Source organism: Betta splendens, chromosome 2, assembly GCF_900634795.4.
Source record: "Betta splendens chromosome 2, fBetSpl5.4, whole genome shotgun sequence".
NCBI classification, from domain to species: Eukaryota; Metazoa; Chordata; class Actinopteri; order Anabantiformes; family Osphronemidae; genus Betta; species Betta splendens.
This window is the reverse complement of record NC_040882.2, coordinates 15231150-15250956: the sequence shown is the minus strand read 5'-3', so window position 1 is coordinate 15250956 and position 19807 is coordinate 15231150. Positions and strand designations below refer to the sequence as shown.

Sequence of the window (19807 nt, the reverse complement as noted above, 5' to 3'; positions counted from 1 at the left end):
GATACAAAGTGCCACGATCAACACTCTGAAGGCCACGTCATCATTTCATGGTACAGTATGTAGAAATCCTAATTTTCTTAATTCTTAATGATTATTGATTAGTGACTGTATAAACCAAATGTCCTGTTTCTCCAGTTCAGTTGCATCTTTGTTTATTTCTATTCATTCCTATACAGTGTCTATACTGGGCTACAGGCGCTAAATGTCACAGACAGTGTTAAGTTTCTGTGGCATTGTGAAGGAGGCAGGGCGGTCTCTAGCAAAGGTCAAGGCTGATCTCTTCACTTCCTCTCTTCTCCTCACAGAGCTACGCTCCAACAGCTGCTTTTCAGCACGGTCCAGGTCATGACTCACAGAAGTAATAAGGCCCGCAGTTGGCTTTGATCTGCGGCGAGGTTTGCAACAGCGATGTGAACAACAATGCCCGTTTTTCCACTGAGACAAAAAAACGACAAAGGAAGCACGGCTGTGGAAAGGTTCACTCAACCCACCCTTTCCTGAGATGTAATTAAGGGCATTTTTTTCTTCCCCAGAAGTGACTCAACTATTACACCTGGATGAGGTAAGGGCGGTTCGAGCCTTTGACTATATCCCTGCATGCAAACGATCTGCTTGTGCCTTCACACACTTGCTCCCTAAGCCTTTAAGATCACGTAAACGTCCACAGCTGCCGATTAGAATCCTGTCATTTTTTTGGCATACTCAGCAAGATTGACAGCGCGAGAATGACGCTTATTGTGGATGTAAAAATGATAAAAACAGTCCTCTATCTTCACAAATAATTAGTTAAACACAGCCTCAGAGGGCTTTGCTGAAAAGAAACTTAGAATTGGTATTCCAGCTAGGGTCACATCCTCCATAGGTGAACAGAAACACTGTATATGAAACAATCGGCTCTTCTGTGTTCGGTTTCAAAGAGCTTTCAGTCTTCAGGCCCCAGGATGTGTAGCCATTTAAGGGTCAACACAAAAAGCTCTACACAAGAGCCCATGCTGGGAAAAGGCCACGGCTGTGAAGCAAAGCTGGAAAGTAGAGTAGCATTACGGGATCTAGGGGCACAAACGGAACAGAGCAGGCCAGAGCGGGTGAGGGTCAATTGAGCACAATTTAATTAGATGGCTTCCTCCTTGCTTGGCCTAGAATTCAACAAAGCCCTGGAAGAATGTCTGGTCAAGGCACTCACAGCCCGCAGTTTATGATACAGTACATAAATAGCTTGTGCATATACGAACTGCTTAAAAGGCACGTTAGGAAAACATCCGTCACCCGTTGGATTCCCAAAAGTAGTCTTTAGATCATACCCATAAAGAAAGGTACCAACCATGCAACACTCAGTCAGCTGCTGCTGACACTGAGCTATCAGCCAAATGAATCAGTGTCTCTCAAAATTACAGTATATTTGACACATACTTGTGTACTAGTATGGGTATCCCTCCCCCACAGGCCACTAAGGAACTACAGTATTATTAGGCGGAACAGAAAGGACAGTCTTAAATGCACTGTAATTTTGAAAGCCACAGACTTGGTCAAGCTAAGTGCTACTGCTGAAATGCCACGAGTCCCAAAACACATTGCGTGGCTTTTAAAACGTTAAAACTTCCAATGGTGCACGTCCTCGTATGAAGTATGCGGTGATGTGCTCAGCAGCGGAGGGTGTGGTTGAGGTGAGAGGCTCTAGCGGGCAGCGAACAGCTCCGTAGTCGGAAAGTTGAACCAGTTTATCAGAGACTGGAGTTAAATGCACCTGTATAACAAAAGGAGCACAGGCATTTGAAGGCTGTCCTGCCTCGTCTGGTTGGACAGAACATGACGGCCGCCGACCAGCGCATTCTGCCTCCCTGTCCGTCTTCCCTCTCTCGCTCATGTCTCGGTGTCTACGGGAAAAATAATCCCTCTTTTGATTCTCTTTTTCCAATCATCCCTTGCCCGAATGTGCTGACCGGCCCTCTTCGCTCTCCCCGGTTATATCCACATGAAGAATATGTAATTACAGGAGAGTCGAGGCCTGATAGATGACTGTGTGTGAAGCCACAATGCAGCCCAGGAAGAGTCATTCTGGCCACAGCCCATTATCAGATTAACAAGCCCCTCTTCTCCTGTGTTTGAGCATTGCTGAAATCTGGTGCGGGTCTCTTACTACCTCTTTCACTGTCCGCCCCTTCTGCCTGGCTCTGTTTTTGTCTTTCCCCCTGGTGTCCCAGACGTGCCAGGTTACATGCCATTGTGCAGCTGGGTACTGGGTACAAAGCCTTCTACCAGACAAAGAAAGATGGAGACAAGAGGGAAGTGAGACAAGAAGAATGCGGAAGACGAAATCTGTCAAATCTGTCACGAAGTCTCGTAAACGCAGGGTAGTTTGACGAACAGCACGCTGATAAAGTACATCCTGTTTATGTGCTTCTAATGTTTTTAAATGCTTGTGGAATGATAATGACAGGATATTATGTGGGTTTTGCGAAGTCAAGTTCATTTTCAGTAGAGTATTGGTTTTTAGTGGTTACACTAAAAAGCTGGGATCCTGGGAACTAGATAGTTTCCCCCCGTCCATCCGTCCCCTCAGCCAATCAAGCCCAATTACCCCTGAGCAGTGAACACACAAACATGGCGACAACTAGGGTTTTTCAACTGGCCTCTCGGCGGGAGAATATTGAGTTTCATACTGACCAAGGTTCACTTCATGTGATAGAAAGTGGGGAAAACCCCTGTCAGGAAATAATACAACTGCAGGCTTTGCTTAGCATTTCAAATTGGCTTGTCATGCCACTCAGCCATGCAGAGACTACACAGTCAGGAAGTGGTTAGGAAACAGTATGGATTTACTAAAGCCGGTTTCCTACTTATCATATATTTTGCATAATTATATATTTAAATGAAGTATAAAATAAGAAAAGCACAAAAGGGTGGTTTCAGTTCATTGGCAAAGAAAGATCTGACCACATCAATGTCTACATACGATAAAGGACTTAAAAGACTAAAGGCTATATATTCATATTCTTAAAGGGAGATTATCAGACCTCATGTTAGCTGTGAACTCTTTCACAGGCATACGTTCAGTTCAGTCTTCCAGCAAAATGACTGGCGTTGGAAGCTGCTATTGGTGATGAATAGGCAGTGGGAACATAGGGTCTGAAATACTCTGTTTTGACCGTAAGGAAAAATGGCCTGTGCCAATATTTAGAGATTGGCTAAAACACCTGCAGATGACAAGAAGCTGCATCCAATTCAACAACAAAGTCCTATTGTATGTTACTGCTTCTCATTGTATTATGTTACTCCGGAATCAGAGGACGGCCGAAATAACTTGATCAGTCAAAAATGAATTAATTAATGTGTCAGCTCTATTTCAGAATTCAATTATGTCTGTACTACATTTAATGTCACCATTGTTCATTTTAGCTTTAGAAAGAAACTAACGCTGTCAGACAGAGACGCCTTTGGTTTTCAGCAGTGTACCTGAGAAACTGAAAAATTAGATGTATTAGACGAGTGTCATCAAATTTAGAAATGTTTTTAGCATTAAGGGTGAGTGATGTCTGTGACTTAAAGTCACTCACATGCATCCACTGGAGCCATAACATGAGGCATTGGTTTGTAAAGGAAGCATCAAACGTTGGACATGTCCGACTTCTGAAAGACTTAATTTTCTACCTCACACATCAAGCCCTGCACATCCATCACTAAATGAAACACAGTGTGGGATTAAGCCCATGTCCGTAGCTGTTGAAGCGTATGATCAGGTGGTGGTGTGTGCGAGTGGACATGTGTATTTGACTGGAAATCACAACAGCCATTATTGGATCCTAACAGAGCAGGTGATTCTACAAATTGAAAAACCGGTGTGTGCTTGTTTGTGTGCATATGCAATCATACGCACTTGTGTTTGAGTGCCTCGTTCACCAGCCATTGTCCGACATGGGAGATGGGCCCACAGGCATTAGCTCGCCTGGATATACGCTCATTATCGTTTCCAGAAATACATTGGAAATTATATCAGCTGCTGTAGTGGAGCCTGGACGACAAAGGCGACGGTGGCGTTCTTTGTGTAAAAGACAGAAGGGGCTCAATTGAAGAGGCTCTTAGCATGAGGGCTGATGACAGTCACAGCACTAGAGTTCCGCCGTGTTACACTCCAGGGGAACTTGAGTGGTCTGTAGATATGATGGGGGGGAGAGGGCAACGGTGCACACCGTGGCAGAAATTCAAGCAGACAGCAGTGCTCGTCATACACGCACACGCAGACACACTCGCAGCAGGTTGTAATCGCGGCGACATGTGTGCGCAGCGTGCTCTGAAGGCGCACACAAACAGGCAGCTGCCGGCGACCCGCTGCGAGCGTGTGATTGTGACTCTCCGGGGTTCGGTTTCTCGTAAGCGTGTCATCACATAGGTGCGTCGCGCTGGGTTGTGTGCGCTGGGAGCCATGGTGTGTGTGTGTGTGTGTGTGTGTGTGTGTGTGTGTGTGTGTGTGTGTGTGTGTGTGTGTGTGTGTGTGTGTGTGTGTGTGTGTGTGTGTGCCTGTGCAGCTGTCGCAGCCCAGCGTCGGCATCCTGTCCCTACACCCCACCACCACCACCACCACCTTGGAGGAGTAACCTTCACGTACGGTGTGTGGGTGTGTGTGGGGGAGGGGGGGGGGGGTCACATCACAGCCAATCATGTATTCATAGGAAATTCAATTTCTCTGACACACGGGGATGATTTGTACTGTGACACGGGCTCTATCTCGCCCGGCGAATTGTTGCTTAAATTGAAAAAGTAAGCGAAGGACGTTTTTTTTTTTAACAATGGGCCCGAGCTGAGCAAAATGTAGGAATGTGAAGCGGTGGGATAAAATAGTTAATGGGTGAGTATTTCCAGTCCACAGCAAAGCAAAACAACCCTGTGTCGTGTATTATACCCCTTTGTTATTATCCCCCCTGGTGTGAGGTAAATTCATCTGCATATTAATATTATAGTACAGCTTTGCCACTTGTGACAACAGGGAGGCGTCTCTAAACCTCTACCTTACTCTGTAGTCTGCTATCCATTCTATAATACAAATGTTCCCCAGCCCGCTTCATGGGCTTATATTGATTTGAGGCCCTACAGTGTACCCTATTTCAGCATCATTAACATCATCCATGCCATCCCCGCTTATCTCAAGAAAAGCCTGCCTGCCAGAAAGATAAAAAACATCATGACAGTAATCGAGGAGGCTCTGTTGGGACACACATGTTGCAAAGGTGCCAACAGGCTAATTGAAGCCAATTGGCATTTCGCACAGCACGTGTCACCCGCATAATGAAGTTGTTGCCTCCAAATTCCCCAAAGTACTTTGCTCATTTTTCTCTCCCCGCGTTTATTTCCTACTTCCCGGTGGCACTGACCTCAATACGTCGACGATGCCACTGAATTTAAGGAAGCTCTGCGGCACACCGGGGTCTGGAGAAAGAGGTGCATGGTGGGAGTTCACACAAGGGTCTGTCCCCACCCTCCTGTCAAGCTGGATCCACAGCCACAGGTATTACTGGGACTTCTAGTGACAGAGCATAAAATCCGACGAGGCCGGCAGGAAATGTGGAGATTCCCTCCGAGAAGTGAATACAGAAGCTAAACAGCCCTGAAGATGGAGATATTTCCTGAGAGATAATCTGCTCCCTGGGTGGGGAGACTTTCAACAGGGGAACCTTTTCATCATCCTTCATTTTGCTGGTTTATCTTTCCCCTTCCCTGCTGCAGGCCTGATGATTTCCTTTTTGATGCCAACTGTCCCCCATAGTTTAAAATCACACACACACTGTGGGAAGTCAACTTAAATGGCATAATAGTAACAACGGGGACAACACCATCGACTCAAGACACCGTGGACATTCTGCAGTTTGGGGATGACAGACAATCTGAAAGGTCAGACATTAAGTGTCAATTGCTTGTAGAAGGCTCGGCATTCGTCTGATTCATCCAAGCTATCAGGTTGTTTGGCTAAAAACCTTGATTCCACATCCCCGCTGTCAACCTCTATCAGCCTTGGAAACATTTTACACAAATGGCCGCATTCTCCAAAGTGCACCACTTCTCAGATTTGGTAAATGTGTCCACTGTTGGGCTTAATTAATTCGAGGAGTCCTGTAGCTCACACCAAGACTGAGCGCTAACATAATTATGCACTGCGTTTGCACACGAGCAGACTTTGTGCGCACTTTCCGCGGCGACCAACAATCCCCCAACCCTTTTTAAAAATGCAGCGGGCGTCGCCCATTCAGGAGCGATGCTGCTCGACAATGAGCCCCGGCCTGGCCCTTCTTTTACTTGAAGCGGTGCTAATGAGAATGAGGTCATGGGGATTTTGGCAACCATTGTGACGGATGTGTGGAGAGACGCGAGCCAGAGCCATGACGCCCCTTTTTTCTACAACACACACCCAGTGTGTGAAACATGCTGAGTGTTGGACCACTATAGCGACAGCTGAGTGGGAAATAAGGGCAACTTCTTGGCAGCGGGCAGGAACGTTGCAGGCCAGTTCCAGTCAAAGGGCTTTTAAGGAAAACGGGAAGAAAGACGAGGGGGGGGGGGTTTCCTCTATCGTTTCCATTTAATAACCAGTCATACCAGCTGAGCAGCTAAACTGACATAGAGATGAAGAAGAGCTGTGAATCGCACATTCCCTTAAAGTGAGCGACTCAGCTGTTGTGTTCCGTTGCTACTGAATGGCCGGTGACTGATGGCCTTTTTACTGGCTGGAGAGGTGCAGAAGCAGGAACGGATTGAGAAACAGGCTGTGAGAAAGACGGGGTTTAACGGGGGAGGAAGCGGGGGAACGGGTTTAACAAGGCTCCAACACTGCAGAAAAGAAACGTCTTCTTTTCCATGGGCCACTGGAATGGTACTAACGGGGACGGACACTCGCTCGCACACACTGGCATCAACAAAAGAAGGCTACTGTGTCGAGTTTCATCATTAGGGATGCAGTTTTCATCAGCTGTTTAAGGAACATCCAGTTCCGAGGCTTCTCAGACTGAGTTCCGGGGACAAAAACAAGGTCGGGTCTGACAGTGACCACATATCTTCCACAATATGTCATTTGAAAATGCCTCGTCGCAGACAGTGCTCAGATGAAGACACACTGACAATTTGTCAGGTTTAATGACACCAGCCTCACACATGCTGCACGGTCTGCTACAGAAACAGGTCTAATCACAGAATCAGCAGCAACGTGTCAAATAGCCACTGACAGATTCTGTCATGCACCAGAACTTTATGGATATTTGGGCCATAAAATTATTCGCGTGTAAAAGACAACTTTATTTTAAATTATTAGAGTCCATCAACCGATTCACGACCTTGTCTATGATTCAGTGGTATATTTTTTTATGCCAACATTTAAATTCATTATATTACAGTATTAAAAATCCTTAGAGCAGGGAATAAAATCCTGCATGTCATCTAGAAGGCCTCACGACATTAACAGGGCCAACTGCTCCTATTAATGACCACCAATAAAGAGACAAAAGGCTACGTTTATTTCCACATTGCTAAAAACGACACCATTTTGCTTTACGTTGTGTATCCACCTAAACCATATGTGTGTAAAATTAAGGCTAATACAAGCTGCGCTATCAAACAGTCAGCTCCTGTTTATTTATGAATATTAAGATGACACATGTCAGGCTCCATCACATCAGTCAGGTATTATTGTTCAAACTGTTTTATTTCAATTTCAGGTGAAGTTTTACATAATGTAACACTTCCGTTACATAAGGCTTCCAGCTAACACATGTCCTCCTCTACCATTTTCGTACACTTGCCAACTGCTGAAAGACGCCTCGTTTTTTCTGGGCCTCATATATTAGTATGAACCCTTTTGACTGATTTGATGAGTCATAGGGCTGTGGGTTTTCCAGAATTACACAACGCAGAACAAGACGATCTACAAGGACACCAGCGTGCCCAACAATGACCTACAGCACGATCATCCCACTAAACAAAATGGGACTTCTTAGTGAAAGCAGCTTTGCAGATCTCTACCAGAGAAAAGAAAGAACCAGCACACTCCGGATATCAGCCACTGTTCTGCGCGACGCCTGGTGCTAAGCTGTTTTTCATAGGCAGATGAAAAGAAAAGGATGGAAATGAAAAAGAGGATTAACGAGCGCAAAAGAAGAGGGGACCAGTTGGGCCCGTTGTTGAATAGACACAATAAAGTAAAAAAAAGGCCAAACAAGCTTTCCTCCGCCGGCCTCTGCTGCCCTGTCTTTGTCCTCCTCAGGTGTCGAGGGGGCTTCGATTCGAGCAAGGTGGAGAATCCCATTGCCGTGGTGATGCGGTGCCTGTGTTTACCGGCATTATTCCAAAGAGGCTTGCGCGATGCCTCATTCCTCCACCTTTCCCTCTCGGTGCGATAAAAACAGAAACAGCAACAAAACACCGAGTTTCAACTGCAATAACAAACGGGCTGCGCCACAGAAGAGGCTGGCGGATCAAATGGTCCTGTTTCCCAGAGCAGAGCTGAGGCGGACGGGTCTGTTTGACAGAACTGTTGTGCTGAAGTTGCCCCCAATGACAGGACTTGAGAAGTATCACTGACATGAACAATGAGGTGGGACAGGAGGGCGGCTACAGGGAGCGAGTGTGCGTTTAATCCACAGCTTGAGGCCACATTTACAGTAAAACACCGCTCGGGCCGCGTCGGTGTTGCTTCACGCAGCGCGAGACGGTCGTGGAACACAACACGATATTAAATTAAACAGCAGGAATGCAGGGTTCACGTTACAAAAGCCAGGGGGTCGTGTGCCTCGTATTACAGTTTCTAGCTCTCCAGAGTCCTTTTTACTGTACAACACTAACCTAAATTCCGAAGCTATTTCGGATCTCCAATCGGGTTTGAAAAGTATCTTTTTAGGCCATTAATCAGGGACTTTTTGTTAGGTAATGTTAAAACAGCTTGCTTGAGTTGTTTACTGTAGCTTTAACCTACTGTACTGTCCCTGTGGTGCAGTCGCTGTTGTTTGTGTCTTCTGATTCACTGCTGTGGATCAAGGATCCTCCTCCTCATTCTCTCTCTGCTGACACGCGGAACCTTGTCTGCAGACGACGGTAGACGAAGCAGCAGAGGATGCCATGATATCAGGGTCACTTCGAAAAATCTGTTTCCAGTGTTGAAGCTTTTCTTTTTCCTTAAGGTTTTTTGGAAGTCTTTCAGTTCTTTTTTCAGACTCCTGGCGTTTTTACTCATAGTCGTTTATTATAATATTAATAAGTTGTAATCTTTGGCACAAACACAGTAGCTAGAAAAAGAAAGAGCGCTGTCTGGGTTTTATGCAAAAGCTAGTCATAATAAAAAGACATATAATCAGAAATATAAACAAACATATTCCAAAGTGAAACTTTACTACATGATGACATCATCCCAACAGCAAAGTGCTGTCCACACTTGATCTTCAAATATATCAGGGCTAAAAAAACAATGGTACCAAGATGCTTGATCATACTTGAACCAGTATTTGAAATTGTAAATAGCTCATTTGCTTTGTCTTGTCATTGTAAATGTGATGCATGTTATTATTACTTAGACTATTACTCCCACTCGTTTGTGACTTAATTACTGAGCATAGATTCACACATCACCCTGTGAAGTCCTGTTCTTCCCTAAAGGAAATTTAAACCTTAATCTTATATTCCTGACCAGTGCAAGCCTTAAGCGCTTTCTATCTCTAAATGCTTATTCATAAGAAATGCCGGTGCATGAATTTGTATCGCTACAACATTAAAATGACTAACCTGCATAATAAAACCAACATATTCAAGCCTTTAGCTTGCACATAAGTCTGCTTTTAGGCTCCCAGAGGCTGACAGCTCATCTTCCCCATTCGCTCCATCTCTGCCTTTTACTCTTCAGAGCGCCGACATCACCTGACGCCGCTGTTGTCACAAGCAGCGCTCCCGACAATAATTCAATTTGTCGCCGCTTTGCATCTTTTTCCTACTCACAGGCACCCATCTTCCTTCAATCAAGCAAAAGCAGACCAGATAGAGAGGATGACACAGGGAGAGGCAGAGCGACAGAGGCACCAGACAGACTCCGGGAGCCCAGCGGAGTCAGTTACATTGTTGCCAGCTCGCCTATCTGATCACAGCGCACTGCCTCGTCTCTTTCATGTAAAACAACCACTGTTTTTGACAACGCATTTGTTAAAAGCCGCCCAAGAAACACGCAGAGCACAGATGAAAGAGGCCTCAGTGAGTTTTTGCTTCTTTCTCCCTTCTTTCCTGTTCTTTCCTCCCACACACTCACCACCAGCCCTCCCCTGATGCACCGCCGCTCTAATTGCTATCAACATGAGTCACAAACATTCGGTCCATTCTTTCCTCTTATTTTCAGGGAGAAGAACTTTTACTGGCAAGCTTCACATCCATCAGTGTTAATTTCTGTTTTTACTGAGCTGTGGCGTGTACTGTATATGTAAATGTGTGGCAGTGCGTTAAGCTGATTGAGATGTCATTGTTGGAGGAGCCTGGGTGGTGGACTGGCTGAGCTGCAGACATGGCTGAGGTAATATCTGGCTTTGAGCTCCAAGATCAATTTTAGCCAGTTGAGAACAAAATGACAGGGGGGACAGTTATTTAATATTATAATGAAAGTCATGTCACTGAGGTTAAACTGCCTTAACACAGAAAGTACCCAGTTCCCTGCTTAGAGGTGGGGTCCAGCATGGGAAAGGGAAGAGGTCGTAGATAGAACTCTGAGGAAAAGATTTCATGCCCAAGGAAGAAGATCCAATCTATAAATATGATGGAGTGATGGTGAAAATCTGAAGGCACCCTGCCGAGCCGCATTTCACAACTCTCTGAGGGGCCCTATAGGGAGACTTCTCCCACTGTTCCTATAGTAGCTGTAGCTCCACGCATTTCACACCACCCCCTCTAACACACACATAAGTGTTTCTACAGCCAAATGCTGCAGGGCCTGGATATGTAGATGCCATCCCTGGTATTTGAACTAAAAATCTAAATTTAAAGACTTTTTAAAAAACTGTTTACAGCTGAAGTTATGGCACACGGACAGAAATAGTTCACAGGATGAAATGTCACAATAGTTTTAACCTTTAAAGGTTTAACGTTTTTCCAGGGAAAGTGATTCTACACTTTATGGAAATATGCTTATAATATTATGGAGAATTATGTTGCAAACTTCACATTTTGGCCTAAAGGACAGACGAGACATGGAACTGTATAATTCTTGGTCAAGATTTGTAAATTTACAGCAATCTCTTCATACTCAAGTTTTAGCCATTAGACAAAGAAATCCATAATATGAGGAATCATAAATTTCCACAGCATTATCCTCTGGGGAAAATGAATGTATTTGTGATAATCTGACCATGAGAATTATTTCTCCATGTGGACATTTTGGCCTTCTGATAAATGAGTCCCCCAGACGTTATCATACTTTATTACATATGCACAGAAATACCTATATGCTTGTGAAATGCCAGATGCCAAATGTCTGGGGACCATGAACACACCAAATGAAAGTCCAGAAATGAAAACATATCTTCTAATGGGTGTGAGAGAGCGCCAAAACAAAAAATATAAATGACGTTTCTTGCAGTGTGTTCCCAAAAAATGACTTCTGGAAATCAAAGGATCTCTGCCGATGAGCTCAAAATGATAGGAATATATTTGTTCTAGAGCTGCGCATGAAAAATGCAGGATCTAGGAGAGGAAGGTGCAGGGCGAGGGGCCACTCTGAATTCAGAACAGGAACCAAACCACTGGAAGACCCCAACAGGATTCCAGTGTGGGTTGCCAGGGCAACATGAGCAGGAACTTTCAACCATGACAGCCGAACTGCATAAGACGATCTGAGGAGCACGGAACAACGGGGAACATGGGAGGGGGGAGTAAAAGATGCGTATTTACAGAAACAAAACTGGAAAAACAATGAAGGCGTGCTGGGCAGATTTTAGCACCGCAACAAAGACGGAGAAAGTTCTGAGACTGTCTGGGATGCTCTGGTGGAGGGGGGGGGGCTTTGTTGTGAGCCGGAGCTTGCCAACTAGTTGTTTTGACTGTCGCTTGGTAACCAGAACCCCACAGCTCCATCACACACACACACACACACACACACAGAAAGGCTTGTGTGCGACTCACGGAAGGCACAGAAGCGCATACACAACATTCTTCATCACATGACGCAGGATCAAGGAGGCAACATTTGTCAGCGCTGCTGCCGGCAGCTGTGGAGCAACCTGCACATGCAAGAAACAAGCAGCAGCCTCCACCTGGAATCACTAAACACTTAATTAGACAGCAGCGCCGCTATATCGCTCCGCATCCTTTCGCTTTCCCAAGGTCTCGTTAAAAAGGCAAACGTGGCATTGAAGCTATAAAAGCTAGCGACCGCCAACTTGGAAACAGCGGCGCTGTGCCAAAGCCCCGGCCGTATTAAGTGGGAGCTCTGGCGGAAGATCTTATCGCCGGCTAAGCTCCATCATCCGCACTCCCTTTATGTTTCGGACAATTAACTGGCTGCTGTGTATCTTAACCTCGCCAGCAGATCACACTCAGGTGTGTGCGGTGTCGTGCTTCTGCTGGACTGTGCTTTCTGAAAGTCTAAACTGACTTTATCCGCTGGATTTGGCCATTTTCTGCCTTTAACATTGAGCAGTGGTGTGAAGTCCCTTGCTCAAGGACCCACCTGGTGTCAAAAGCAGGGCTTGAACCTGGGACCCTCCCCTTCCCATGCTCGATGATGACTAAAGCACAGCTCCACCACACAACAATATTTCCAGCTGACATCATGAAAGAGCAGAGGATGAATTAAGGGAACGACCGTTATCTATTCTCAAGGTAGTGCACTGTGCTCATCCATACAAAGTTAAATAATAGGCAAGCACTGCAGAAAGCTAGCAGAGCCTGAACCTAATTATTTCATCGGGCATCATAGTTGAAAGCTTTACAACTGTTTTCCTCTGCAGGCCGTGATGACATTATTTAATGTACATGCTCAGAAAACAAAGCAAACAATATAATAATGGTAATCCAGATTGACTGACACTGACATAATTATGCCACTAAGTTAAATAAAGTTATGACTTGTACCTGTTACCTGGTTCATTAGTCCTCATGTGTCCACACACGTTGACACTCTCAAACCTAGCAACTGTCAGTTGATAAACTTCTTGAATTATTTAATAAATTACTTAATAAGAAAGCCTCCGTCCATCCCTCTGTTGTACTAAGCGTTCATCCCAGGGACGGTCGTGGGTGGAGACACTTCCACGCTGTCGTTTGAAAACAATGGTGAAACATTTAAACATTTTTGGTAGGCCATTACCACTGACTTCCTGTTGCTACACCTTCACAATAAAAGCATGTCATCTTTGATGCTTTGACGGTAATTAATATTTCAAAGGAGCTAAGGAAAATGTAATCTGTAAGTGACATTTGTGCAAATATGTATTAATTACGCTAAATGTATAAAAACTTATAAAACCATTATCAAAACAGGAGAAACTTTTGTTTTCGCACACAGGTTACAGTGATGATGTTTTTGATCCTCTCTTAATCAGTGGTTTCAAGTGTGTGGTACTAAAACCCACTGACTGCCTATAAACAAGCAGAGAAAGTGTGGCGGAGCAAAGACAGTTCTGCCTGTAATAATTCATTGCTGTGTGGGACGGCCGGTGGAGCGGTTTGACTTTAGACAGCGTCTGTGTACAACTCTGGCGGCCTGTGCCGCTGCAGAGAGGCAGAGACCCCTCAGACCAGGTTGGCAGAACAACCACATTGCAAAAATATCAGGAGCACTTTCATCAAATGAGTTACATGAATATGTTGGATTGGAGGGGTGTGGGTCCACCCTGGACCACCCCACTGGACACGCCCCTGCTCGTGGAGCTCCGACTACTTCCTTACTGCTACTTGAACCACACTGGATGCAAACATAAATCACGCGTCTGTGGTTTGGTTTCCTCCCTGGCCTGTGGCGATGACGCATGTGTTGCCAACCACTCATTGTGACATAAAGGATGGCAGGCATCAATCATCCATCGAACAAACAGGCAGAAGAAGAGAAAGAAGCAGCGGCGTGTTCGACTGCGCCCTCAGAGCGGCGGCGGCTGGAAAAGCGGCTGTGGCGGTGCCGCACTTTGTAACGGCGGAGACTCGCTTGACGGGAGGAGGAGAGGGCTGAGCAAACAAGCCCCATGATTTACAGTCTGGCTTTTGGAGTGTCTCGGTAAGCAGGAGGAACGACGAAGGACAAGATGAATGACAAGAAAGGCTCTCCTCACATGTGCAAACAATTTCCCACCGCAGAACAACCAGGGGCCAAATGAACTGTCTGTTTAGTATGTGAAGCGTGAACGAATGCCTTTCACATTAAGTCAAGACCCTGAAAACCTGGATAGCGTGTGTGTGTGTGTGTGTGTGTGTGTGTGTGTGTGTGTGTGTGTGTGTGTGTGTGTGTGTGTACGGCTACAGCGCCAATGTGTGCGCACACCTGCAGGAGGCATGATTTACCATGCAAATAAAGGCAACCACCTTATTATAAAACATTACGGTTCCCTCTAAATACCCAATTTAAATTCACCCAGTGCCATGTTTAGATTAAATGTATACTGCAGGCAGATAATCCTTTGACCTGCTTGGCTGAAATGATGCTTGCAATCTGATGCCGAGAGTAACTAGAGGGGACGGGGGGAGAACGGGGAAGCAGGGGTAATGGTTGGTAACAAGTAATATTCTTATATGCAGAAAACAAATGAATGCTGAGGTGCCTTCAGCTCCGCAGGATCCATGGATTCAAGGAATCTAGTACAAATGTCTGAAAGTGATGATAAATGAGCTTTGCCGTCCATTAGCGGCGATAACTGCCTAATCATATCGCGGGACCGTCAATGGTTTCACATGTTAAGTCCGCGAGGAATCACGAGTCAATAAACGCATTGCTCTCCTTCCACCTCCACTCATCCCCACCCAGGAGAGCCCTTAAAGCAGGAAGTGGCAGGAATTACCCACAAGTCCCTCATGCAGGCGCAGGCCGGGACGGGAGTTCGGACTGTCAGCGCCCCTTTTGCCGTTCATTAATCACTTAGGCTACTGTGGAACGGGCTGCTGGGACTCAGCACCGGGCACAGGCACACACACACACACACACACACACACAAGGAACGAAGGTGTGCGTGCGGTGCCGAGGTGTAATCGGTCTCTCCGCGAGACCGATCGATGCAAACAAAATAGAGAAACACTATTAAACGTTGGGTCATTTCCTCACAGACACCGATGCAGACGCACAGAGTGACGCCGCTCATCACCACAGAGGCGGAGGCGGCGGCTCAGCGCTCCCTGGGGCGAAGCGACAACGCGGACCGTCCCTTTAATAGGAGGCTCTTTATTCACGTAGCACAGCCTCAGCGTGTCTACGGGGACTCGCACAAACTCGGCGCGGCTGCATGTTTATCAGACTCCCATCGGGGGATAATATATGTTGTTTTGATTTTAAAAATGCCATCGCTCCCACTCCACTAACTGTGGTCTGTCACATTGCATTATGGGAAGTGTAAGATTGAGTGTTTTTAAAGCTTATTGTGAATTGTGCAACTGCTAAAGGTTAAAACCTGCTTCAGTTTGGAAGAGTTTTAAAATGTTTCTTATTACTGGACTGAACATTTAAAGGGCAACCTCACTACTTCTATATTTTAGTTTAGGATTAACTTACTTTTATTAAACTTTTTTTTATATTGGAAAACCTCCCTGCTTGTAGCCGACACCGTCCAGGTGACGTCATCGTGAGGTTTTTGGTTCAGGTCACGTGATGAGTGTAGAGGAAGCTGCCTGAAGGAGCTGACGGACCACGAGGCTCCCACTGGGGCTCCACGTCACATGAACCTAACTGGAGATGATGTCATCTGAAGGAGCTTTTCATCTGGAGGCGGCAGCGTGTTTTAACATAAGGAGGGCAGAGCCACATTTATTATTCTTTTAAACCAGACTCGAGAGGATGTCATCTGGTGACGTTCATTGACCTTAACGACCCCCACGGTCCAAGAAACCAGATGACACAGTTCCAGCAGCAAAACTCCTGCCGAGGGCGTCGCGGCGGAGGTTTCCAGCTGGAGGCGGACGCATATTTGCATGAAGGAAAGGTGGCAGAATGTTTATGAAACCGGGCCTTGACAGCAAGTTGAACATCTGTCTCCATTGAAGTGCTGCTATCCAGTGCTGGTTTTAAAGTTTCTATCAGAAATGTGCTCCTCTTCCTCACATTTCATCGCCGGAGCTGAAGAGAAAAAACAAACACCCTCGGCTGCTGAAGCAATTGGCTGGTGACCAAGAGCTGATGGGTGATCTCCATAAAGCCCCGTTTACAGCAAACGCGCGTGAGACATCGCTCTGGGAATTCCTCAAACCTGAAACTGGGAGCTCAAACAAGCCTGCTGCCGTTTCGCCCCCTCTGATGTTATTTAATGAGCTTTGCACTGTACACGCAGATGTTTTATGTAGAAAACATGCATAATGAGCCGCGTGATGCTTCCTCTCATCTGGGTTCTTTCCTGCTCTACGGTCCTTGAAGACCATCAAGAAGCTGCTTTTGTGACCTTTAAACTCCTATATGTGCTGCTGGTCTAGATCCCGATGTGCGTTTTATTTATCAGCCAGGTCTTTGTCTTCGCTTGAACGTTACACACGAACACATCAGCTGCTCTACACACTTCAAGGACACTCCAGGAGGATGCTAGAGCGGTTTCCATTGGCCCAATCAAGCCTCGTCAGAGCACAGCGAGGGTCGCCATCACAGCTGCAGGAACGCAGAGGAGCCTTTTTCAATAACAGCACTTTTAGAATGAAGCCAGGAGGACAATTTATCTGGTTGTCAACACATTTCTTTGTGCTACAGCCTTGGAAGTAAGACAAACGCAATAACCACATAATTAGTTGGGCATTTTGAAAACGCAGCCCATGAAACACGTAGAAGCGGCCTCTGCAACGGCCGGGCCGCCGCCATTTTGGAACTCAAAGACTCAAAACTGGAACGGCGCAACAGGAGGGGAGGCAGAGATTCATTTTCTCCAGCCATCAATCTGCACACTGCTCATAAATGTCAGCCTTGGAGAAATTGAATGTCACCATTTGTCTATGTTTATTAGGCTGGGATGAACTCGGTCTCGTCGACCTTTCAGAGTACAGACCCACGCCAAGTTAATTGAGGATAAGTCAGACTTGGAGTTGGTGTAGTTGGCAGAGTCGGAGCGCTCTGGGACCCAGCGGACTCTTTACCTCCAAAGAAAAAAAAACAGAGAGACGAGGACGTTCATCACAAAGCTCAGCTGGTTTATTCTGCTCTCCGCTCTCTAGAATCTTTTATGAACACTTCTATACATATACATCGCATTATTGTCTATATAAAGTATTTTTCCTGTAAGTTTTATTCTGTTTTAAATCTATATTTTGTGCTTGTCCTTCACACTGCCTCCTGGCCAGGCAGTTCATGTGAATGAGAATTGGTTCTCAATTACCTGAACAAAAAAGGAGGAAGCCAGAGCAGAATGAGGGAATGTCCGCTTTTTATTGGGTCATTATTGAGCTGCGATGTCTTGTCCTCAGACGTAACTTTGAGCAGCGACTGAAATCTGATTTCTTCTAAAATAAGCCTGAGCGCTGGTTTTGATCAGACTTCAGATTATTTACATGTATCAAATCAGGTCATAGCTGTGCAGACAGTCATCCTGACCCCAGCTCATCCAGCTAACAAATGACTCATTTACTCAAAATAACATTTATTTGTGATGGAAGAATGGATTTCATTTTCAGGCTTTCAGTTAAAGCAACACATTATATCTGACTGCAAGTGATGTCCCTACCAGACACCACCACTCGAACCCCCCGGGCGTCTGTCAGATGCATCACAAAGTCTGCTGTTGTTTACATAGTTGAGCTGCTCCCACTTGACTGAGCCCGACGGAAAATCGCATCATCACAGTTCAAGGTGTCACATACTGTAAAATAATCTGTTTATTGGGTTTGTTTCATTATCTCTAGAATACTTCTGATGACATCACAGTTTAAGTAGGAATTCCTTTTCTGATTTTTGTACATGTGTCTGAAACAATGTACATCACAGATTAGGCCAAAACGTGCATTTCCATGGGAGTTTCCACGCGCAAACAAGCCTCTGTAGAAAAAAACTAAAAAGCTCCGTGAGCATTTCGGTGCCGCTGCGCTCCGTGTCCGCGGCGGCTCCGCACACACAGAGGCGCGCCCTCTGACGCGCTCCGAGCCTTGGAGCGCGCAGAGGCACCAGTGCTTATTATTGTTGTCGAATTGAAGCCAGGGGTTCCTCCCAGGTCACTAATTGAACATGCAGGAGGGGGGGGGGGGGGGTCACCGGTAACGTGACGCGTGTGTACGCTTTTAGCGCACGCACGATGGGGACATTCACACAAAGAGCGCTCAGGAACCAGTTCCCCTCTGCACGCCGCGCAGACACAACAACGAGGCGCTCGTGACCCCGGACCCACGTGATGTAATGCTCTATTTTTGGCAGCGGTGACACAAAAAGTTACGAGTCCCGACGTCTCAACACAAAGCGCCGCGCGTACGCGGAGAGCACCTGGATGCGTAAAAACCACGCCGCCTCCTCCTCCTCCTCCTCCTCCTCCTCCACCGCTCCGAGACGCGCAGCGTGCGTCCGCGTCCGCGGCGGCAGCCTCGCGGCGAGAACAATAACTTGCTTCTGACGCTGAAGTGATGCGCGGTGCGAGGTGACGAACGGGGGCGCGAACCGGCGGCTTGTGACGGGACGGGGGGCAGAGGAGCGGGTACTTACGCTGCTGTTCTCTCCCGTCCAGTGGACCATCGCCTGGTTGTGCGTCGCATCCCCTTTAAGCACGAACGAGCTGCTGACCAGGGACATTTGTTTCTCCCGGGACAGCGCTCTCCTGAAGCGGGGCGAGCTCCCCGCGCCCACGGACTCCTCGTCGGCCGCCCCCGGTGAGCGCGGCGGGGCGCCTCCGCGTCCGGCGCCCGTGTCAAGCGTAAGGTCCACCTCGCCGCGTCGCTTTAGAGCCCCGCTGTCACCGCGCGCGGATCCCGGCTGTGCCATCCAGGCCGAGGCGGCCAGCAGAAAGACGCAGAGGCGCGCGGCGGCGGAGACCGCTCGTTCGGGGCGCAGAGGTGCCATGCTTTGCGCCGTGGTAGCGCTCGTGCGGCGGAGACGGATGGAGAGACTGCTGGTGCTTGGGGGGGAGATAGATAGATAGGTGTACGCCGTGCGCTGACAGAGGGAGAGAGTGAGCGCGGAGGAGCGAGGGAGGGGAAGTGGAGCGGGAGCAGACAGTGGGAACAACGTGGACGCGTCTCTGTGCCAAGCGGGATGCGCAGGACGGCGCAGTGGTGCCATCTGCTGCTCCGCCACCGCAGCTCCATCGCGGCGCTCCGTCTGTCATAGTGTGAATATGGAGTGTGACGTCTTTCAAAGAAACATCAGGTTATTCCCAGTCTAAGGTGTCGCTGCACTGCCCTAACAGTCAATATGTTCACTCCAACAATCAGTAAACTATTTGCTGGTGAATAATCTGGCAAAATATGAGTCTTAAAATGCATTTTTGTTTAATAGCTCAAACCCATTAATTCATAGTTTAAATTAAAAAATGTGGAAAAGCAGTGAAACGTTCCTTTAAAACAGACCAGTGCTGCTGTCAGCCCACTCAGCCTCAGCTACCGGCCACCTGGCCAGGAGGTCAGAGGTCACATTTGATCCCACTAAGTAATAGCTCCCCTCTGTGTCCGTCCTGCTATCCAATTATTCGCTGAGGCAGGATTAACCCAT

At 46.9% G+C, this 19807-nt stretch overlaps 1 protein-coding gene and 1 long non-coding RNA gene across 8 annotated transcripts in view; one reads left to right on the top strand and one right to left on the bottom strand.

Annotated features, from left to right (window-relative positions):
- sorcs2 (sortilin-related VPS10 domain containing receptor 2) overlaps positions 1-19289 on the bottom strand; it is a 183921-nt gene extending 164632 nt beyond the window's left edge. For 5 of the 7 annotated variants that reach the window (XM_029140052.3, XM_029140045.3, XM_029140061.3 and 2 more), the window contains exon 1: positions 18806-19289. In XM_029140052.3, coding sequence (XP_028995885.1) covers positions 18806-19159 — 354 coding nt within the window. In that variant the 5' untranslated portion in view covers positions 19160-19289. The remainder of the gene's footprint in view (positions 1-18805) is intronic. The other 2 variants (XM_029140068.3, XM_029140096.3) reach the window with 1 other exon arrangement.
- LOC129603634 (uncharacterized) lies at positions 312-12152 on the top strand. The gene is made up of 3 exons (XR_008693721.1): positions 312-562; positions 9966-10212; positions 10355-12152. It is a non-coding gene; the product is annotated as an uncharacterized LOC129603634 (long non-coding RNA).
- Positions 19290-19807: the final 518 nt, after the last annotated feature.